Source organism: Micromesistius poutassou, assembly GCF_964030765.1.
Source record: "Micromesistius poutassou genome assembly, chromosome: 7".
Lineage (NCBI taxonomy): Eukaryota > Metazoa > Chordata > Actinopteri > Gadiformes > Gadidae > Micromesistius > Micromesistius poutassou.
Window position 1 is genome coordinate 10,924,449 of NC_140277.1, and position 23,427 is coordinate 10,947,875.

The window sequence follows — 23,427 nt, forward strand, 5'->3', positions numbered from 1 at the left end:
ATCTAGTAATAACGGCTCTGTCCAAAAAAAAAATGCTTACCTTTACAGTTAGGCCTTAGGCCTGCTTTAAGACACAGTTACAGAAGGTGTGTGTGTGTGTGTGTGTGTGTGTGTGTGTGTGTGTGTGTGTGTGTGTGTGTGTGTGTGTGTGTGTGTGTGTGTGTGTGTGTGTGTGTGTGTGTGTGTGTGTGTGTGTGTGTGTGTGTGTCAAGATCAAATCCCCCCCCCCCCTCAAAAGATGGATAATTCAAGTTCCTACCTATGGGCTCTTTGCGTGCCATTGAAATGCAGCTGTCCATGTGTGTCCTTGCCTTCAACCCCATCTACTGGCTATCATCTGGAATAGCCAATTAATTCACAGACTCACCCTCAGTCAGTCAGCCTGCCTTTCTATTGACATTTCATGTTGCTAAAGCACAGCGGTCCCGGACATCCCATTGGACAGTGCAGCCATCGGACCTAGCAATTGGGGGAGAATTTTACTATACCCGTTGAAAAAACTCATCCAATATTTTGTGCCATCAGTTTGTACAAATATAAGAGATAGAATCTTGTCCATTAGACCTTCAGGGTGCATCTTTGGATTACTCTGTGAAAATTCTGGGTCTCTGGAAAAAAGCCAGCCCTAACCCTAACCCTAACCCTAACCCAAAACCTCAGACCCCCCCTCCCTGCCCTCGGGGTCCGAGAAGGCCAAGTTTCGGTGTGGGGGTCCCAGTTAGGCCCTAGAATAAGGTAGTCAAGTTTCAGGGCGGTAGGACCTTCCTATCCCAAAAACTTTCTTTCCACCACATTCTGATCCACTAGGTCTTGCACGCAACACTTCTGAGAGGCTTTGTCCAAAAAACTATCTATCTATCTAAAAACTATCTGTCTATTTTGGAAAACATTTGTTCTGTAAGGGCTAGAACTCCAAATCTCAGATATGTCGTTCTCAGGACCCTGGGAAATGTGTGTATACATTTTGGCATCTCTAGCTATCTAGAAAAGGTGGGAAAGGGGGCGTGACCTCCAACAGTAAGGTAAATGTGAATAAGACAGGTTAGTTTCTAGTCCCCATTTTTGGTGGGATGAAGGTGTTAATGTGTGCCTTAAGGTATGTAGACACAGCTGGCCTGTGGACAAGTTTTTGAAGTCTGGGGTCAAAAGGTCAAAAGGAGCCAGCACCACTCCACTTATGAGATAACAAAAAGTTAATGTGCATTTCTCTCATAACTTTTTGTCATTATTAAAAAGTGGCCTGATTCTCAGATATGCATGTTGGATGGCTAGGGTGTAGGTCTGGGAAGAACTTCAGGCCAAAATTTTGCAAGCGAGCCGGTGAGGTGCAACGAGACCAGATGGAGCACCTGGTGAGTAATTTCTTGTAGGGCTGGTGCCCCCAAGTTGATAATCGTATGCGTCCTTTGAGACCCCCATTGATTAAAAGAGACCCCAGGTCTATAGCTTACTTGTTACTGGCCTTGACTCAGAAGTTACGTATTGCATCACTTCCTTTAGGGCTTCGGCCTGCTAATTGATCATTGTAGTATATTTGAATGCACTCTTTTATATATATGACACCACCACCACTGGGACGTAGCAACAATTCTCCATATCCATATGGGGGGGGGGGGGGGGTGCTTGTGGACATTAGGGTACACTAGACATAAATAGGAAGCTTGCGATGAGGATTTCAATCACCAGAAATAGTCAATACACACTCAGGAGGAGGAATGACCTCTCACACATGATAACTTAATGAATTATTTCAAATAACCCTGCCTCGTTAAATCAATGAGCTTGGTGTTTTGCTTTGACAAATAGGTTATAGGCTGTGTCACTACCAAATATGTCCCATTTAACTCTGATCGTGAGTTGCATCTCTGTCGATCCAGGTTTTCCCAGCATGTTCAGCGAGGTTCGTAATATACCCCACAGATGTCCAAAATCCTGAACTACCCCTTTAACTACGTCAGCGCTATGATCCCCCTAGCACCCCCTAACCTGGTGGTTACTGGAAGAAGCTCTATCATCAGCACTTATCTATGGAATAATTAAAAAAAAGAGAATCAAAGCTTCTACTCTACAAAGACAAAGATTATCAGGAGGTGTTAATCTGCCCACCTTTGAATGGTATTTATGGTGCTTTGTTTTGCACTCACTTGGCTGAATTCAGAGATCTTGGTGTCATGGCGCCCCATTGAAGAACATTTAACATATCCACATAGCTTATCTAGTATATTCTAATATACCCCATAGGACAGTCAAACGAGATTTTGGGCCAATAATTTCATATCTTTTCACTGTATGGCATAAAGTCCACCGATTTACCAAAATTCGCAATACATTCTTTGCTCAATTGTTTCCACAATGGAGCAATAGAGGTGTCTGTACTTTCAAGGACATCATAGGGAGACAGGGTCTCAGTGAATTCCATGACTTGGAGAGATCTCATAACTTATCGGAAACTTTTTATTTTTATCTAGCTACGTACAGCAATGCATGCTCAGGGTGTTCCTTGGGGCACAGAGTTAGGGAATCATCCTCTTCATGTCATTTTTGACACTAAGGGTAAAAACAATGGTATTGTCTCTGACCTATATACATTTGTAACCAAAGCCTCATATAAACCTCTATCACTTAATAGACTCTGGAAGACAGATACTACTACCTCCGTGGATCTAGACTGGCACACTAAACATATCCCTGTCAACCAGAAACCCTGACCATCAAATCATACATTATAAAATTACTCACAGGTCTTATTTAACTCCTCGAAGATTACAGCAAATGAAACTCAGAGATGACCCCTATTGTGATTTCTGTTCAGACAATACCATTGCTACTTTTTATCATATGGTTTGGCAGTGTCCAGAGATCAATACATTCTGGTATAATGTTTTGTCCATCATGTCTAGTATCATTGAAGGAGCCATCCCTCACTCACAGTGTTTGCTTCTACTTAATGATGAATCATCTTTAAAACTAACTATAAATAATAAGCGTCTTCTATTGGCTGGTCTCACAGCTGCTAAAAGAATGATAGCTTGTTGTTGGAAACCACCACATGCTTTGTCGGTGAGGGAATGGCTTTCTTCTTATCGGGATATTGCACAGTTGGAGCTCTCTATAGCATGTTTACATTATGCCAAAACATCTAATATTGATTGCTGGTCAAGGTTGTTACAGAAAATAGATGAAATGTTGTAATTTAAATACTTATGGTCAAACTGTCTTTCTCCGCTATTGTTTACATTTTGTTTTCCATATTCTTTGTCCAGCTCTATGCTTGCAATGTTATGTAGACTCCATAAGGCACATGCATATGGTATACTATGTATATCATTTGGTTATTTCACTTGCTATTTCTGTGGATATCATCATATGATGGAGGAAACTAGCACTTATTCGAAAGGTATGCATATATTTTATGTATACTCTATGCGACTTCTGTGGATATCATCGTATGATGGAGGAAATTAGCATTTATTTGATACTTCTATGTCTGAATGATATTTATTATATGTACACAATGGACATGAGATTCCTGGGGGGAAGGGGTTGAGAGGTGTGTGTGTGTGTGTGTGTGTGTGTCCCTTATTTTTTTAAATTATTACTTCTTTCTTTTTCACCTTTTTTCTCTTATTTTAATTGTTCAATACCTTGATCTTATCATGTTAAAGGGTGGGGACAGATTGGGTGGGTTGGAGGGAATGAGGGAACGTGGGGAGGGGAGGGGGAGCACGCTTCAGAGCAAGTAATATTTCACTGTGCCCCTGTTACTTATTCAAGGCTGCTCAAATCTATTTGCTTTTCATTTGTTTATTTTGGGCTACGAAGATGCTTCCCCTGCAATGTGTAAACAATGATTTGAAAAAAATAATTAAAAAATTGAAAAAAATGAAGATGACTTTGTATTTGTATGATTGTGTGGGAGAGCGTGAATCTCAGGAATGTATAGCAGGAGGCCTAGAAGATTACCCTGTCCCAAATGGTGTCTAGTTAGACGCATCAGGTTACTCAATTAACAGCATTGGGGTCAGTTTGAGTGTAGTAAACAAAGTGGATCTTATGGAGGGCTGGATGTGGGTGAGGGTCGCTGCGGATTGTGTTATCAGACCCAGATCAGTCAATGACCCTGAACCAAGTGTGTAAACCAAAGCAGTGCTGCCTGGTACAGTTGCAATTTTAATAAGGAAAAGGCATGGTGCAGTATTATATTACCACATGGTATTACATTTTTTAATAAATATAAAAGATTCTGGGTTCGTATGTCCCACCATGGCTGCTGTCTGACTATAGAGGGCGTCCATGAGCAAGATGCCCAACTGCTACTGAGTGACTAAATGGTCATTACAATATTTACAGCACAGCTATGTACATTACAGCGAAGCTAGTTGAGCTATGTTTAGGAAGGCTGGTGAACAAAGACATTGTGTCATTGGGCATGTGTCAGTTCAGGACAACAATATGATTGGTAGGGGCAATTCACTCCTCACTACAGAATGTACCGAATAACGGAACAACTCTTTGTATCAAATCCAACAAATGTATTTTTGAAGAAAACCACACTTTTGTTTCCAGGATGTGAGTGTTGCAATATGAACAATATTGACAGCTCATATGCAGTATTTGTGTGCTAATCCTTAATGATAAGTCTGTGGTTCACCTATTACGTACAGCTTACCACAGCCCTGCTACAAGGCATGGGTTTCACAAGGACTTCTTGGTCATCCCCTGCGACTGCAAAGATCCATTATGAATACACACACACACACACACACACACACACACACACACACACACACACACACACACACACACACACACACACACACACACACACACACACACTTATCAGTTATCTTATTGCCTTTCTCTTTCCGCATTCATCACACACACAAACACATATATGCACACACACAGGCACACCGGTGAGCAGCTGAGGGGGAAGTAATGTTGTCAAGGCCAAGTCATTGTGTGCATGGAAAGAATGAAATCCTCACTAGGTATACACAGCCCAACACCGACCCCTCAGTATCACTCAGTTTAAGAGAAGATGCCATTTATGTTTGATTCTGAACATTAGTGCTTAGCTTGCCAAATAGGATTTTTAACAAAACATATCAGCCATAGAGCATCGATACCAAACTAGACAGCTGGTTATTGGTTTCATTCGAGGAACGAGTTCCTGGTTTCTTGCAGTCTTGAGCAGCAATCGAACTACACATTCGCTGCTGTTCTTTCAGTGGAAATCAAACAGATATGGCCTGAATGATTAGGCTTCTGTTTCTTGCCAAATGTTCCTACATTGGCCGCCTCAGGAGTTTTGTCCAGGCACAATATAGCTTTGTAAACAGCTGTCTGATACAGCTGAGAGGATGAAAATGCCACTGTTGACTATGTGCCAGTCTTGTGTGTGGACTAACGTTGAGATGACCTAAGGCCTCACTACATGCTGCAGTTTGGTGGTGTCCCTGGTGTAACTCTGGCTGTCAATCAGCACCAGAGGATTCTTCAGGTGGTTCTTGATGATACTGGAGACGCTGGAAAAATACTAAAAGGGAGAGAGGAGCGACGTTAGATCCAGGTGATGATCGATCTTCTTAAAGGACACAGCATATTTAGGTGATTACATGTTGGGGAAATTAGAATGCACTTACAGGTTCCTAATAATTAACGAAGGATTTTCAGGTTGAATGTCATCCAAAGTATTTCAGATCGATTATACATGTTTTGCTAATAGTGGTGATGGGGAGAAATATTAGGAAAATGTATCTGGCTAGCGATCCAGATGACATTCTTTCACAATGTTGTGGCAGTTATGATACGTGCAGCAGACCATTTTCAGGGCAGTGAACCCAAAATCGTTTTTGTTTTGTTTTAAACATGGTTATATGTCTTATATATTTAATATATATACCCCCTGTCTCACTTACTTAAAAACAAAACAATAAATGGTTAGAACTGCATTGTAAAATAGATAAAAACAACAGTTAGAAAACATAACGCTGAAACTGTTGAAATGATAAGCAACTCTAAAAGGTAACACCATATCATAAACCGTCCAGTCATTGGACTGCACAAGGCTCTTTGCAGAATTATTTTTCAAAGAGTTGGCATTGCATATAACGGGGCAATCCAGACCAGATCAATCTGCCTTTTAAATATGACCGACCTCCATGCATTGAGGAACATGTCATCTCATGCGCTATACCTCCTCTCCTTTCTTCTCCCGTCCGAGTGCGTACTGCTGTGTGGCTTGGATGAACCGCACGGGGATGTTGTACACCTTGCCATTGTAGAGCACCGCCAACGTGTAGGGCTGCTCCCTGTCCTGCCCAGAACTGTTCCTCACTAGGAAGGAGCCATCCTACGACGTAGAAAGGGAACACTTTGAATAACCACTTACTGATTTTTGGTTCATGGCCTGCTATGAGGGGAAGTTGAGGTCAAACAACTGCATGACTGACTTCAGATCAGTATCACTGATGTTTTATAATATGGTTTTCTGACCCTGTTGGATTGAATCAGGGCCTCTTCAGCAGCCCTGCGGCTGCACGTGTTAGCATACCAGGGTTGTCTATAAATGTCGGACTCCTGTAAGTAGAAGCAAATAGATTAACGTTATTTCACAAAATCGCTACCCTATACCCTCATTGTATCGTGAAACCATCAGGTTGTTATGCAAATAGGGTTGAGAAATGAATAACCTTGTCCATGTCCTGCAATCCATTTTCAACCATTGAGCTCAGTTCGGCTTGTCCTAAGATGGCAGGGAAACAAGTCAAAAGTCTGCTCTCCACTCTGACAGTCAAAGGTGGGTTTTGGGCTCTCAGTTTCATGAGCCCAGGAGGTTTGGAGGAACATGTTGTCCATTCGAGGAGGAAAGGGTCTTACTTACTGTGGGGGTTCAACATCTGTGGATGAGGAAAAGGAATCCTGCAGTGTGGGTAAGGGGACAGAACAAGCTTAACCTCTCTCACACAGGTTACACTAAACTAAAAATGTATTTGATGAACCGCATCACATCAACACTTTGTGATGGCTCTGCCTCAGAACTATCCAACTATGTGGACCAACTAGCTAATACAATCTATATTTGAAAGATTGGTGAGTTTATAGAGATTTGTGGTAATATAAGCTGAATCATCTTACATTGGTCGTCTGAAATCAGCAGTGAACATCTTATGAGGTTGTGGCGGGTCACTGTTCATCATGGGCAGTGTTTGAACTGTAGGGAGATAGAAGTAATTCAGTTGAGACTTCTATCATAGCCCTTGAGGGATTAGTATGGTCATATATTTCAATGGTAAATTATAATGGTGTGTGGACTTACTTTGAGGTTCTTTGTGTTTAATTAGCCTCTATATGTAAAGGGAATACATACATAATGTCACACACATACATACATAATGTATCACACACATAATGTCACACATGCAACATGTCCATATAGGGATTTCATGTCATGAAAACTTAACTCACCGTTCTTGTAACTGGGTTGGGTGGCTTTCTAAAATAAGGAGAGAACGTGATTAACAATGAATCAAGCCTTCTCTTAATATCTAAACAAAGGAAAACTATTGTTTGTCATTCACATATACAGAACCCTACTCTCTGAGCAATGGTTTTGGTGGTAGAGGCGGTTCCCTCTCGGTCCTTAGACTTGGACCTAGATAAAATGCGATCAAACAATTAACAAATCCATAAGTGGTCATAAACTGGAATTTGATTACAGGAATTTAATTTGATTATCACTTATTATCTTTTGTTAACATGCAAGCTATTCTTTGTTTTACATATAAATTAATTGAATATTGAGTATCAATATTAAAGGTTCATTTTGTTTAACACTTACTATGATCAGGGTCACAAACTTCATACGTGTCCTGAGATGTTTCAGAGATCTGGATAAAGAGAAAAGGAAACAACATCATCATCAATATCATCTTGTATTCCAACAAGAATGAATTACATATTTACAGACCTAAAGGTTAGCAAGATTTGTCAGTTGATCTTGCTTACCTGAGGTCTCATGAGTCTGGAGGAAGAAAAATAGACAACGTTATTCTGGTGATACAACAACACAAAATAATCTGTGTTTATTATTGGAATATGAATGTAAATTGACTGGTAATGGCTACCAGCCTACCTGGGTCTGACTATTGGTGGCATTGTTTGCGTTTGTGTTTTTAGGCCGAACCTGTCATGTAGACATAAGAATAATTGGTTTCAGGTGGATTGATTTACAAACACAAAATATATGTGAATAGAATAGCAACAATAAAACAAGCGCATGTGAAACGCACCTGCTTCCTGATGGAATATTCTCCTTTAAGATGGTAAAACGTAGGACCAGATGTCAGTTCCAATGTTATTTTTGTGTTATTAGGTATGTGTAGTAGTATCATCATTTTAAACTGGACCTACCTCTGGGAGAGGCACTTCATAAACATCTAAAACAAAATCAAGACCAAAGTTAGAAACTCAATATCCCATGTCATGGGACAGTTTTCTTCAAACTCATGAATCATTGCATGTTCATGTTCATGTTCATGATTGCCGACACATTGTAGTGTATGTAGCAGTTGCATTTCTGGATGTTTCTCTACAGTCAACATTATTATTGTGCAGGTTCCACCCATATTAGCTGTACTGACTGATAACTGGGTTGTGACTGGAAATGCTACTTACCAGGATCACATGGGAGTTTCCACTGGGTTTTTGACACCATAGGGCTGCTATTTACACCTGTGACATACATTAGAGGTGTTAAGATTCTTATTGTTATTCTCATTGTGATGCAGAACCGTTTTCATCAAAGGGACACACTCTTATAAATCTTACTAAGTGGGGGGTTCTCTGTAGGCTCTATGTAGTCGCCTTGGTTACCCAGCTCTGGATCGATGTAATCCTCCTACAACAACAAATCAGCACATGAATGAGTCATAAACCTCTCAACCCCTGGTGCAACACATGCAAGATGGCCCCTTGCCTGCTTCAGTGTATCTTTAAGAACAAATAAAGAAGAAGGAGGCAAAACATCCATATAGATCTAACGGTTCACACAGAAAATCCATAACATAGAAACAGCTTATGTATTGCATATATGCAGGAGGGGGGGGGGGGGGGGGGTGTTGTGTTTTTTATCATGAAAAAATAGGCAATCAACATGCCTAATTCTTTTTTTAAGTTAATGGTAGTTCCTATTAGCCTACATTTCGAACAGTTGAACATTCATCCTTAATGCAAACTAAAAAGACATGAAACATTTGATTACCCCCCCCAAAAAAAACAAAAAAAAAACAGGGGGATGTGAGTGATCCCCCTCTGGCTTTTTTTTTTTTGGGGGGGGGATAATCACAAATCGCACCCTAGATATACACGGCAACACCACCCAACTCTAAAACAAGCGTCACCTCGTCACTGGGCTGGCGTGGCTTTGGGGGCAGCGGTTTGGTGGCCTTGGCTGGGCGCTGGGGTTTCCTGGGTAGCTGGTCGGCTCGGCTCTCGATTCGGCAGCTGTCTAAAAAAGGGAAGCAGAAGCGAGCTGTTAGGCGTTTGGCTAATTCAACAGTGGGAAGCCCCACATCGTGCTCGTGTTTTCTACAGCGTATGGTCAGCAATCTGTGAAAGAAAAGAAAAGTGTGATGAAGTAGCAAGGGCGCCAGAAGGCACTTGGAGCTGGGGGGAGGCACCACTTCTGTTTTCCTTTTTTCTTTACTTTACTTCTGTGTTCTTAATTTGTTTTCGAAGGTATGTTAAGCAAGAAATGAAAGCAGCCAGGTGTTTTGTGCTCATTGACATGAGGCATTTTGGGCCGGATAGCCGACCTGCTGCCCAGGCGGAGCTACTCACCGATGTAGTCATCCCTGGAGAAGGTGGAGGATGACGAGGGGGTGAAGACTCTGTGAGCGGGGGGAGGTTCATAGGCAGCGTTCCCTTCCTGGGGCTCCTCGTATTCATCACTCTCCTTTGTCAATAGGAAGATATATATATATATGTATATATATATATATATATATATATTATTATTAATAATAATAATAATAATAATAATAATAATAATAATAATAATAATAATAATAACAATAATTCTTCTTATTAATAAGAGAAGCACTTGTAGTATTTGAGAAATTATTTAGAAATGTAGAGCATTACATACATCAGACCATCTCTCAATGTCCTCCACATGTTCCCCTGGAAGCCAAAATAAGTGGATAACGGATATACAAGTTATATATAAGTGGATATACAATGATCATACTCCATGTGCCACAGCTCACTGCGCCTATATTCTGATGGGATCTCTCTCTCTGCGTGTGCATGCTCTTGTGAGTGGTATTGCTATTTTTGAAATGATATGGCCATATTGACTGGCATAACGTTAACGACCGTTCATCTATTCTAGTTCCATATGACGTGTGTGGGAGACAAGCATCATAGCCCAGGAAGCATCACCTCCGGTCTGAATCTGATCGTCACACAATTCTATGTAAATAGTGTGATGTGAAACAGGCATCCAAGGCAAACCAACTGAGCATGGTTTGATAATAAACTAAAATACCTTAATAACTTAAATTAATTATGTGCGATCAATGGGCTGTAGGTACCTTGGTAATCTCTTTCTGGAACTTTTGGGCCTGGTTTGACTTTGAGTCTAAAGGGAAAAAATATAATTTGGTTAACATCCTTTTCTTTACACATCATTTAATGCGTATTTCAATAGGGCGTCTTAGCATGTTGCTACTAGTACAGGCTATTATATTGAGAGTTTCAATGTCTTCCTTTTCTTCCTTTTTTTTTTTAGAAAGGAAAGCGAGAAAGCAGCCAGCTGTTAAGGTTCTTCAATGACTCTTTCAATGTCTATTTTCAACGTAATATTTAAATGAAAGAGGAATTTGCCTCTTCAGTTACACATGGGTCCACCCATGCGCAATATTCGTTGAGGGGGTGGTTGGAAAAAAACAATCAGAGAACAACGTGTTTAATCACCATTTAAATGAGCTACTAGAAAAAAAACTCACCTTCTCAATTTGTTAAGGAGGCTGCCTTCATTCTTATTGATGTCCTGGACGATTTTCTGGAGTTGCCTAAAAAAACACATTCAAAAAAACACATTGATCTCCATTGTCGTCCACTCCTAGCGTTACGTGACATGCACATACCCGCACCGGCGCTCGCGCTAATAGTTAGCTGACGTACAGCACAGTGAACAAACACTGGAACATAATGGGCATGGGAGATGAAGAAGTCTATAGGGTAAGTCATCTCCCACTCCACGTTGGCAGCAGCAGCTTCCCCGATCATCATCATCAGCTTGTCCTTATGCTACACTTTAATTCAAGCTTGTTTAGAAACTGCTTCTAACCATGGTAAACAGTGTTCTTTGGTTGAATCACTAGGTGGTTCAACATGAAAACATGGCAACAAATATCACACATGTCATTTGTATTGTATTCTGAATACTACAAATTCCACATAACCCGAATTTCAAACGACCTATGGTGTTATTGTTGTTGTAAAAAGTTTTCTATTAACTGTTTATCTGTTAATCTATCAACCAATCAGGAATCAGGGCTAGATTCTTACCGAAGTTTTGCAGTAGCAGGAGCAGTGAATCTACTGAATTGTTCCATACTCATTCATTACTTCAGCCGTTACGTGCTGGTATAAAACATGTCTCCAACCGTCTGAGGGAGCTGCATGAAGTCAGTCATTACGTTGGCATATAGTAGGTAGGGAGGGATTCATTCAAACCATGACTGTAAGAATGATCACTTCTGCTTTTTTTTCCACCCCTGCACTGCACTGCGCGCTCTCTCTCTCTCTCTCACTCACTCACTCACTCACTCACTCACTCACTCACTCACTCACTCACTCACTCACACACCCTTCTGACACCTGCTACAAGTTTTAAAATAAGACAAAGATTATTTTGTCAAGCTAATCATTATTTTACTACTTTTTTGTGTGTGTTTGCGCGCTGTGTGGCAAGTATGAAGATGTAGTAATTGTAACATGAAATTGCTTACATAGCCATGACCACAGACAGACAGATACAGGGGAAGAAAGACAGGCGCAAGAGGATTCCTTCACGGTGTTGGTATCAGGAAGGACTCTGATAACAGAGTTAATACTTATGTGTACTTTAAGGAAATAATACCAAGAAATGCATTGCTCACCTGCTCCAGGAATAGCACATGATTCATTGTGAAAGGTATGCCTTTATATTTGTTCAAGGAGAGACCCATTTTTTTGACTTATATGGGAAGTTTTATAGATGTGTACATTGATGTTATGTAACCGAAGAGATGATGTTTAAGTCTCTTTAGGACATCTCTCTGTAACTTCCTGATTACAAGAGTTTATGGTAGGAACTAACAGGATAAAAGGGAACTTGCGAAAATATACATGAAAAGTCAACAGGGTTTGCTGCTGAGGACCTACCTATATTAGTTATATATCAGCCAAAACTGGTTAGGAATGTAAGGCACCAGTTTAACAATTTACGAAGAATGCAGTCCCGTTTGTATATACACACATGTTACATTTGCATCCACATTTCTGGTCTGTGTTCAATAAAGTACTAACATATATATTAACTTAAAATAAAAGGTCTACTGGACTAGCTTTTGAATTGAAGAAGAGAGGGAGTGAATAGGTCCTTACGGTTGCTGGACGAGGCTGAACCTGCTGATGTCACTGTGGGACAGACTCTGTAAAAAAAAGTGAGAAATGGAGAATTCAACAGCGACATATCATAAATGCAAACTACAGTAGGATGAAATAATAAAAACTTGTAACATCAAAACAGAAGTACAATATCTGCTACAAACCACAAGATGGCAGTATATCCCTGACTGTGTGTGTGTGTGTGTGTGTGTGTGTGTGTGTGTGTGTGTGTGTGTGTGTGTGTGTGTGTGTGTGTGTGTGTGTGTGTGTGTGTGTGTGTGTGTGTGTGTGTGTGTGTGTGTGTGTGTGTGTGTGTGTGTGTGTGGACACAACTTGGGGTCTATATTTAATAAAAACATGTGTTCATATTTTTTCAGAAATTTCTTATTTAATCAACAACTATTTAGTTTAAAGAATGTTATGGAAAAATATATGCAATAATACAATAATCACAATTCATAATTACTCGTTTTGGTTACAGTAGTTATGTTCTCAAATGAGGAAACTGGTTTGTAAAGTATAGAAAAATTATTACCATAAAATATGCAACAAAAATCCTCTAAATTATGTATTTCCCTTTCCATTCATAATTCATTGCTGCAGGTCACCTCTTACTCCGTTCGCTTCCCTATTTAATTTACTTTTTTCAAAGTTGTGATAAAAAAACTAATCCATATTAGCATGACAATGTTTGGTAAGCAGTGCTAGAACAGTATATACAGTGCATAAATCAAGGATTTGGTTTGATAGTTTCGGAGACATGCAAACTTCTGGCAATCAATATACAATAGTAGATCATGAACATTGGATCATTAGATCATAACATCCACCGTTCCCCTATGTGTATGGGACCTGGTATATGTGGTGGATGGTACAGTTTCAGCAACACGTCAGCAAAACGCCAACATCATAGGCCAGCACTGTTTGTGAAAATTAGAAGAAAAAAAATCAATGTGTCACATGACTTATGATATGAAATCGGCTTTACCCCGTTTCAGAGAGCATCCTCAAAACCCTCCCCCTCACACACAGAGCATGCTTGATTCTGGTGCTGGGTTACAGCGTAAGGGCGTTTGAAGATAGAGAGAAAAAACATCTGTTTCAAATCAGACATAGCTTTTTTGACACTGAATATATTATCAGGTAGCTTGCCCCAGTGTCTGCCTCCCTGCCTGAATAATTTATGGCTAGTGTCTCTGCCAGCTCAAATGAGACGCCACACCCACATCTTCAGGTGTAAAGGGAAAGATCCGCTAAAAATAAACGTCCCTCCTACTCCATCATACCACATCAGACGTCTCAATATAACACCAACACCAGAATGATGAATGAGGATTGAATGACACAATACGAATCAAGAAATGCAAGGTATTCTTATATTTGATCTATGATCCCTTATTATTATTAAAAAGATAATTGGGGGGCGCTGCTGAGCTTTAATGGAGTAGGACGTGAGTTTGGAGGCTCCTGCCGATTTCGATTAAAATTGTAATTAATCTGCGCTTTTTAGTCACATATTTTGTCTTTTTTTACTCCGCATTACTTCTTGGTTGGGAAGTTTGATTCTGAACTGCGTAAAATGTCTGCAAAAAACTCTAAAACTCGCAATACTGTTCAGACGCACCTGCGGCCCGGTCCACAAACCGCGACCGCGTGCTTGGGTGAGCCATCGGCTCCTGCACAGATCGCCGCGACTCACGCTAACCTCGACACCACCGCCCTCAGGCTCGAGTTGCTGGCCTCACTGAGGAAAGATATTGCTGATATTTTTAAGAAGGAACTTCAGGACACTCTCGGGGATGCTTTGTCTACTATTAAGCTCGACCTACAAGCGGTGAAGACACAGCTGGCGAACGATAGAGCTGCTACCGATGCTACCGTGTCCGAGCTGAAAGGTACGGTCGGAGAGATGGAGCACTCACTCACCGAGTGCTCCGATGACATCGCCGAGATGAAAACTACTATCAAGTCCCTTACAGCTAACGTAGCCAAGCTGGAAAATAAATGTGAGGACTTGGAGTCCAGATCACGGCGGAACAACATCAGGATTGTGGGAGTACCGGAGGGCCCTGACACCTGTACCACTACTGCTGTAGCCGCCTTACTGACGGAGGCGTTCGGTCTGGTAAAGGAGCCGCTCTTGGACCGGTCCCACCGGACCCTCCAACCCAAACCCAAGCCCGGTGAGCGTCCACGAGCCATTGTGTGCAGATTTCACTACTGCGGTGACTGTGTTGACGTTCTGCGCCGCGCCAGAGAGCTCCGACAGATTAAAGTCAGAGACTTGACCATCTCAGTCTTCCCTGACCACACCGCCAAGATAGCCCGGGCTCGGGCTGCATTCAACGAGGTCAGACGCCAACTCCGTGGCCTTGACGGTGCTCGGTATGGACTGATGCATCCAGCGCGACTTCGCATCACATACAACGGTGTTGAGAAGGACTTCGTTTCAGCGGAGGAAGCCAGCGGCTATGTCAAGACTCTGATCTCTGAGTGAAACAATATGTGAGCTTTTTCAATATAACATGTTTATCATTGCGCGTATACTGTTGAATAATGTCGAGATCGGCGGGAGTTTTTTCTCTCTTTTTCTCTCTTTTGTATGTTCCGTGTAGTCTCCGGGTTGTTCAACGCTATTGTGGACAACTTTTGGTTATTGTGGGAAACACTGCTGTCTCCTCTGTTCTGTGGTTATATGGGGACTTTGGGTGTATTTATGTTTAGGGGTATGTTGGGGGGAGGGTGTCCCACTTTGGCTCTCTATGAACATTTATATATTTTTAAATGGTTAATAGCAATATAGATCCCAGCATTGCTGGGTCAGGCACACCTCTCAGATTTATCAGTTGGAATATCAGAGGTATGGGTAATCCTATCAAAAGATCTAAGGTTTTTGCACATTTGAAACGTTTAAACTCAGATTTAGTGTTTTTACAGGAGACTCACCTTCGCACTAAAGATCACCATAGATTACATTGCCCTTGGGTAGGTCAAGTCTTCCACTCAAACTTTAATTCAAAGGCTAGAGGAGTCGCCATTTTAATTAACAAAAAAGTTAACTTCTCATCCACTGATGTTATTGCTGATAGGAATGGCAGATACCTCATGGTTGCTGGTACCCTAATGCAAAGAAAGGTTCTGTTCGTAAATGTATATGCTCCGAATTTCGATGATGTTGAATTCGCTAACAGATTGCTGAGTAACATCCCCTTCTTGAACACACACCTGCTGATCTTCGGAGGAGATTTAAATTGTGTTTTTGACCCAATCTTGGATCGGTCTAATCCTCGCAGTCTGACTCAATCTGCTATGTCTAAAACATTTTCTGATTTTATGAAACAGAATGGTCTTATTGATCCATGGAGGGCTCGTAACCCTTCTATTAAAAAATTCTCTTTCTTCTCCCAGGTGCACCATTCATACTCTAGGATCGATTACTTTTTTATTGACAATACACTTGATTTGTGCGTAAATTCATCTGATTATTTAGGTATTGTAATATCAGACCATTCCCCTTTATTATTGGATATTCAATTTTCTACCTATAAACGTAGCCCACCACTTTGGAGATTTAACTCTCTTCTTTTGGCAGACAAAGAATTTTGCGAACATATTTCAAACTCTATTGACGAGTTCTTGTCTTTCAATCAAAATGACTCCTCCTCAGATTCATTGGTGTGGGAGACACTTAAATGTTACCTGAGAGGTCAAATTATTTCTTACTCTGCTCTCTCTAATAAAAAGATTAATGCTAGGCTTAATATACTTGCATCTGAGATTAGTAACCTTGATCGAAGATGTGCACTGAACCCCTCTCCCGAATTACTTAAGCAGCGTGTTGAGTTGCAAGCAGAATTTGATCTTATCTCAACTAAAGAGGCAGAGCGCTTGTTACTATGCAGTCGTGGTTCATATTATGAACATGGCGACAAGGCAAGTCGTTTACTGGCACATCAGCTACGACGACAGGCCACTTCCCGTTTGATTCCTAGTATTAAAAATACTTGTGACACTATTACTATGGATCCTCTGGAAATTAATGCTACTTTTAAATCATTTTATTCGTCATTATATAAATCTGAATTTCCTACAGACAACACTGAAATGAACAAATTTCTTCAGAATCTGTCAAATCCTGTCATTGGTACTGATACCGCCACGCATCTGGACTCCCCACTCTCCCTTGAAGAAGTATCAAATGCAATTAAAGCTATGCAATCTAACAAAGCCCCAGGCCCTGATGGGTTTCCGATAGAATTTTTCAAAACTTTTATTGGTAAATTGGCACCGCTGCTTTTATCAGTATTCAACAAATCCTTGGACAGTGGATTATTACCACCAACCTTGACACAAGCCACTATTGCTCTCCTTCTCAAAAAGGACAAAGATCCAACCTCATGTGGTTCCTATAGACCATTATCTCTGCTTAATGCTGATGTAAAGGTGTTGGCTAAAGTAATTGCATCCCGTTTAGAGAGTGTGCTTCCTCATATTATATCCGAAGAGCAAAATGGTTTTATAAAGGGTCGTCAATTGTTTTTTAATATCCGTACACTTTTCAATATAATTTACTCAAAACATTCGGCTGAACTTCCTGAACTTGTGATTTCTTTGGATGCTGAAAAGGCATTCGATAGGGTAGAGTGGGAGTACTTGTTTGCAGTTCTGAAGAAATTCGGATTTGGTGATAAATTTATCTCTTGGATTCGCCTCCTTTATTCGTCCCCTAAGGCAAGTGTCCATACTAATGATGTTTATTCAGATTATTTTGCCCTTGGACGTGGATGTCGCCAGGGTTGTCCTTTATCACCTTTGCTCTTTGCCATCGCTATCGAGCCTCTATCTATTACATTAAGATATTCTCCCTTATTCAAAGGAATCACCCGTAATGGAATTGAATACAAATTGTCGCTGTATGCGGATGATTTGTTATTGTATATAACTGATCCTACACTCTCTATCCCTGCTGTTTCAAGTATTTTGAAGAACTTAAGCGCCTTTTCAGGTTATAAATTAAATTTGGGGAAAAGTGAGTGTTTTCCCATTAATACTGCAGCATGTCATATTCAACAGTCGGATTTACCTTTTCAATTTAGTCCATCAGGGTTTAAATACCTAGGTATTAATGTGACTCGTACTTTATCTGGCCTTGCATCTGCAAATTTCACTCCCCTTATCTCAAAGATTACATCTGATATTCAGAGATGGGGTAACCTCCCCCTATCATTAATTGGCAAGATCAATGTTGTTAAAATGAATATTTTACCAAAATTTCTATTTTTATTCCAATCAGTTCCTCTTTTTCTGCCAAAACAGTTTTTTGACTCACTGGATAAGATAATTTGTTCTTTTATTTGGGGTGGGAAATCACCTAGGGTTCGTAAAACTTTACTGCAGAGATGCAGACTTAGTGGAGGTCTTGCATTACCTAATTTTCTAACTTACTATTGGGCAGCTCACATCCATAAACTTTGCTATTGGTTAAAGTCTCCTGAATCCTCTTGGTGTAAATTGGAACTGTCATCCTGTAGGGGATCTTCGATACCTGCTCTACTTTATTCTTCTTTACCTATAAAACCCTCTCTATATACTGATAATCAAGTGGTCCTTAACACTCTCAAAATCTGGTATCAATTTAGACGGCACTTTAAATTTATAGCTGCATCTTCCTTGGGTCCTCTAAATAACAACCATCTATTTCCTCCATCGCTTTCGGATTCGACATTTTCAGTGTGGTATGATAAGGGTATTACACAATTCAGATATTTATATGTAAATGGTGTCTTTGATAGTTTTGCCAATTTGTCATTTCGCTATGACCTTCCTGTTACTCATCTATTTCGCTATTTTCAAACTCGTAATTTTGTGGCTAAGCGTTTCCCTAATTTCCCCTCTTTACCTCCTGAACACCAGTGGGAAACCATGCTTTCATTTGTCCCTCATCGCAGAGGAATCATTTCAAAGCTGTATGGTATTATCTTAGCTTTTAGCGACCACTCTAACGCTAAACTTAAGTGTACATGGGAAAGGGAGCTGGGAATACAAATACATGAGGAGTCCTGGGAACAGGCCATAGAGAGGATACGATCTACCACCTCTTGTGCTCGGCTTGGACTTATTCAATTTAAGGTCTTACACAGGGTACATTTTTCCAAGTCTAGACTATCTGAAATATATCCGGAAGTGGAAGACAAATGTGATAAATGCCATGGCTCTCCTTGTCATCTTAGCCACATGTTTTTTTTTTGTCCTGATCTGAATGGTTTCTGGGTGGGTTATTTTGCTATTATGTCCTCTGTTCTTGGGGTTAATCTCCAACCTTGTCCTCTGATTGCTATATTTGGGATTCCTGACCCTACACTTGCACTTAACCCTACACAAAAGGACATTATAGCTTTCACATCCTTACTAGCAAGACGTTCCTTATTGTTACATTGGAAGTCTGTTAAATATCCTTCTATCTCCCAGTGGCTCAAAGATGTCATGTTTTTTTTGAGACTTGAGAAAATTAAGTACACGTTAAGAGGATGTACAGTCAAATTTTTCTCCAAATGGCAACCCTTTATTTCCTATTTCACTAATTTAAAGGTACTACCTAATTGATTGGGTGTCTGTTATTGTTGTATCTTTTGTATTGCATAAATAACCAGTAATTTGTGTGTTGGTCATGTTGAGCTGAGTGGGGGCGGGGGTGGGTGGTTGTTCTTTGTTTATTACACGGTACTCTGTAATTCAATTTAATTGTTTTCTTCTATATTCCTATCAGAGTGGTTTTTTGTTTTTTTTTGGGGGGGTATTTTGGTTGTTTATGTGTATATGTTGCCGTGTGCATATGCATATGTTTAAAAAAAAAAAAAAGGAAAAAGGTAAATTGTATTTCCGTGACTGTAGTATTGTATTGTGGTTTTCCAATAAAAATATTAAAAAAAAAAAAAAAAAAGATAATTAAAGATAATTAATAAAAAATAAAAAAAATCTGCATGTCAATAAGCATATCCGTTCCCGCTCACCAGTTAACGGGATGAATCATAGTGAGCAGACGGTTCATTCAGAGTCGCTGAGATATGAGTAGTGAAGGAGCAGCGGACTCTAGCCGTCCATATAGAGAGCACCCAGTGTCTGAGTCATGTAACTTAGCAACCCTGGTCAGGGGCCTGTGTTGTTTTGTAGGCTGCAGCATGTGGTAAAGGAATGGGGGCAGATGGAAATGGAAATTGTTAGTGTCTCGGTCATAATGGTTAAGAGTTTATTTTATTGACCTTTGACAATGCTTTGATTTGTTTAGCCCACACTGGAATTTATTGTTATTTAATATTAGAGGATCTTGTGTGGGCAGCTTGAATGCTGCATAGTGCTTTTAGATTGAAACTTCAATTTCATGTAAGTGAGTAGGGCTGCAACTAACGACTATTTTAATAGTCAACTAGTCACAGACTATTGAAACGATAAGTCGACTAATCGGATAATTATTAAATTGTTCTTAAATTTAGCATGAAGTTGCTTTAATTATGTGGCAAATGATAATAAACACAAGAAAAATGGGTACTTCAATGAAAAATGCATCTTTTATTCAATATATATATATAACAGAGTTAGTAACTGAATTACTCTATAATAAAAGTAACTTACCAGGGAAAGTAATTATTTGCGTTACTGTAAAAAAAAAAAAAAGTAGCTTTGTAGATGCGTGTGTCGTTGTGGGATGCTTCATTAAATTAGAGTTGCTTACAACGGATGTCGACAAAGTCTTTGCTCCTGGACATAATGTTCAGGAGCAAAGACTATAGTGCTTATATCTCCACCTTGAAAATGCCAACTTTTCATCGGATTGCTCCGGACTCGCCATTTCTACTGCTTCATTGAATCTGTTTGGTGTTTGTGTGTGCCTGTGCGTGTGGCACGCGTATCCTGGCTTGTGTGTAAAAACACTGGCTCCGATTGGCTACCATGAAACACGACTCTGCCTTAGCCAATAATAATCGCTTATCTCTTTGTTAAACCAGCTGGTCTCCTCACTAGCAGTTTGTGTGTGCAGCCAGGGGTGTGTTCGGATTAGACAGTTTATTCAATCAATTCATAGTAACGCACCGCATTTAACTGTCAGTAACAGTAACGGCGTTGTAACGACAGAAAAATTAATTAGTTAGATTACCCCATTACTGAAAAAATTAAAATTGAAACAGCGTTATTACAAACACTGCTCGGATGAAGCGCTGGGAAGGATTTAAGCACACTGTTTCCACACCACGGGCGCGGTTATCCACCGAGATAATAATTTTATTTGAAAAACAAAATGTATTGGCTTGAATGTTACTTGAATCTTACCGAGGCGAGTCAGACTCCGTTTCGATCAACTGTCCGACGTGCTTTCTCTTTAAATGTTCATGCATCACCGAGATGCTGCCGTGATACGCAAGGTCTGCTTTGCAAACCTTGCAAGTAATCTTTTTATTCGCCGTATCCAGGCTAAGATGCTCCCAAACTTTAGAAGTTTTGGTACGCGTAGATGCTGTGTAGGACGCCGCCATTTCTGTATATGTTACCGCTCGGCAGAGACGCTATTGCACATGTGCAACTCTCAGCAGAGATTGTAATGAAGTGAGATGCCTCACTCCGTTGGAAAAACACGCCTGGCGACAATTGTCGACAATGGAATTCATTGTCGACTATTTCTATTATCAATTTTTAGAGACAACGTCGACGAATCGTTGCAGCCCTATAAGTGAGTTTATTTTTAGCAGTCGGTCGATGAGTACAGACCAAATCCAGCAGTATAAACGTTTGCAACACTCCACGTCCACAGTGACAGTATAGAGGTCAGAGGTTAAAACCAGGTCCCTCACTTCCCATAACCACCTTTTGAGATTCTGACTCCAACCTGCTCACTCACTTTTAGAGTACAATGAATGCACATAAATCCTGCCCACTCTAATAAATAAAACATAAAAACTTGATAAATAACCAGAAGAAGGGCATCAAAGTCCTCTTACTGCATGCTAAGAGTCATACTGCAGGGAGAGCTGAAACCACGAAGGACCAAGTCTGAGTTGGAGAGAGAGTTTGCGTGCTAATACTCTGAATCATAAAGCACCAGGGGCAGTGTTACCCACTGTTGTGGTCCATGCTCTGACCTGAACACACCAGAAACCCCCAGAGGTCAAATCTCACGTAAGTTTACCTCATAACCACATCGCCACGTTGCGTCAGTGGAAGTCAGTCGGCAATGCAATTGATCAATCCGTGGACGTATGCACCCATGTATTTCTTTCTTGATCGTCCCACTTCAAAGTCAATCCGATGCAATTTAAATCACTTGAATTGATTTTGGTCTAAAAACCTTGACCGAAAGCCGGAGCCCAGCCAGATCGACAGATCGACGGGGAGCAAGAAGAGGTAGGCGATAGGGGGCGAGGGAGGCAAGGTGAGGTGGGCATTGAATTGTAAATTATTTTGCATCTGAATTTCATGGCTCTTATTAAGTAAAGCTCATGGCTGTGATATCGCTACTAAAACGAGAGCACGCCTAGGGTCAATGAATTATGAATAGTAAAAGCGGAGCGCTGCTTTCCTCACGCAACACCGCAAGTCCTGTTTTTAAAGTTCATCACACACAAGACCCGCAGCTTGAATTAATCTTGTCAGAGGCTGATACAAATGAAACAGCCGAAGCAACCAGAAACAACAACAGCGACGACAAAACATGAGACGATGGGTGCTCTAAGCGCATCTTAACAGGGGTTTGGGGGTCGGGTTGGTGGCTGTTGGTGGTCTTCTATGCTAGACCGATATCAAATCAAACATTGGTTCACTTTAATTTATGGAACCTCTTCACCGTGCTCCAATCAGAGCGTGGCGAGGAAGAGGTCAGAGGCCGAGCACAGGGGTTCGCAAAGCAGAAGAAACAAACTTCCTCATTAGCAGAAGCCCATAATTACAATTTCATTGTGCAATTTATCAATTGCACAATCCCGGGAACTACCGGAAGGTTTTCTGTGATCTCAAACCTTGGCAAATTCAGTTTTTCTTAATACATTTGTTATATTGCACATATTGAGGGCTATTTATTGGAATAAATTGGAGTATCAGTGGGAGTTTTTTTTTGTATTTAAAAACCTGCCAGAATCATGTTCTTCCTTGTAGAACATAGCTACCACAGAAACTGCCAAGGACAGACACAGTAGGTTGATATTCAGATAAGAACTTACCAGCAGTCTATGCCCATTAATTTTAAATATGTTGACGGTCTCAGCACATTCTGGCATTTGTTTCTGAATGGAGCATAAAAACAACAAACAATCAAAAGACTATAAGCATTCAAATCACTTTAAGATAAAGAGTTGTACCATGTCATGCATGTGTAAACAATAATAATAATAATTAATGTATGTATGTGTATCTTGATGAAGTACATTAACCACATACGTGTTCCCGGTTGGAAATGTGGATCTGTTTCAATTTGCTATCACAAACCCAAATCTAAAAGCACATTACCACCTACCTGGTACATGAAGTGGGCCACCTGCTCTGGGTTCCAGCACTCACACTCCACTTTAGACGGCAGGTTCATGTCCGTCCCTCTCTGCTCTTAGTAGCAATGGGGCAATTGAAAGTAATGTTTGAAACTGTGGTTGTAGCGCCTAATGTATCAAAGAATTGCCCTGAAAAGGGAAATGGAGACTTCCCTAAAACGAAAAAAAAAAAAGAAGCACATTGTGCACACACAGGAGTTGTTTAACATTATAAAGATCAGGAACAGTGCAGTATTTT

General features: G+C 40.5%; 1 protein-coding gene across 1 annotated transcript; it reads right to left on the minus strand.

The window, feature by feature from the left end:
- Positions 1–4,248: 4,248 nt before the first annotated feature.
- On the minus strand, positions 4,249–23,227 carry blnk (B cell linker; the record flags this gene model as incomplete). Its single annotated transcript, XM_084470258.1, has 24 exons — positions 4,249–5,539; positions 6,200–6,355; positions 6,499–6,582; positions 6,696–6,748; positions 6,887–6,924; positions 7,141–7,216; positions 7,322–7,349; positions 7,471–7,498; positions 7,600–7,657; positions 7,844–7,892; positions 8,011–8,026; positions 8,138–8,188; positions 8,295–8,317; positions 8,416–8,441; positions 8,680–8,736; positions 8,833–8,902; positions 9,405–9,511; positions 9,844–9,958; positions 10,151–10,185; positions 10,599–10,645; positions 11,013–11,078; positions 12,658–12,704; positions 22,866–22,928; positions 23,159–23,227. The coding sequence occupies 24 exons, from the start codon at positions 23,225–23,227 to the stop codon at positions 5,423–5,425; spliced, it is 1,479 nt and encodes a 492-aa protein (XP_084326384.1). The 3' UTR covers positions 4,249–5,422.
- Positions 23,228–23,427: the final 200 nt, after the last annotated feature.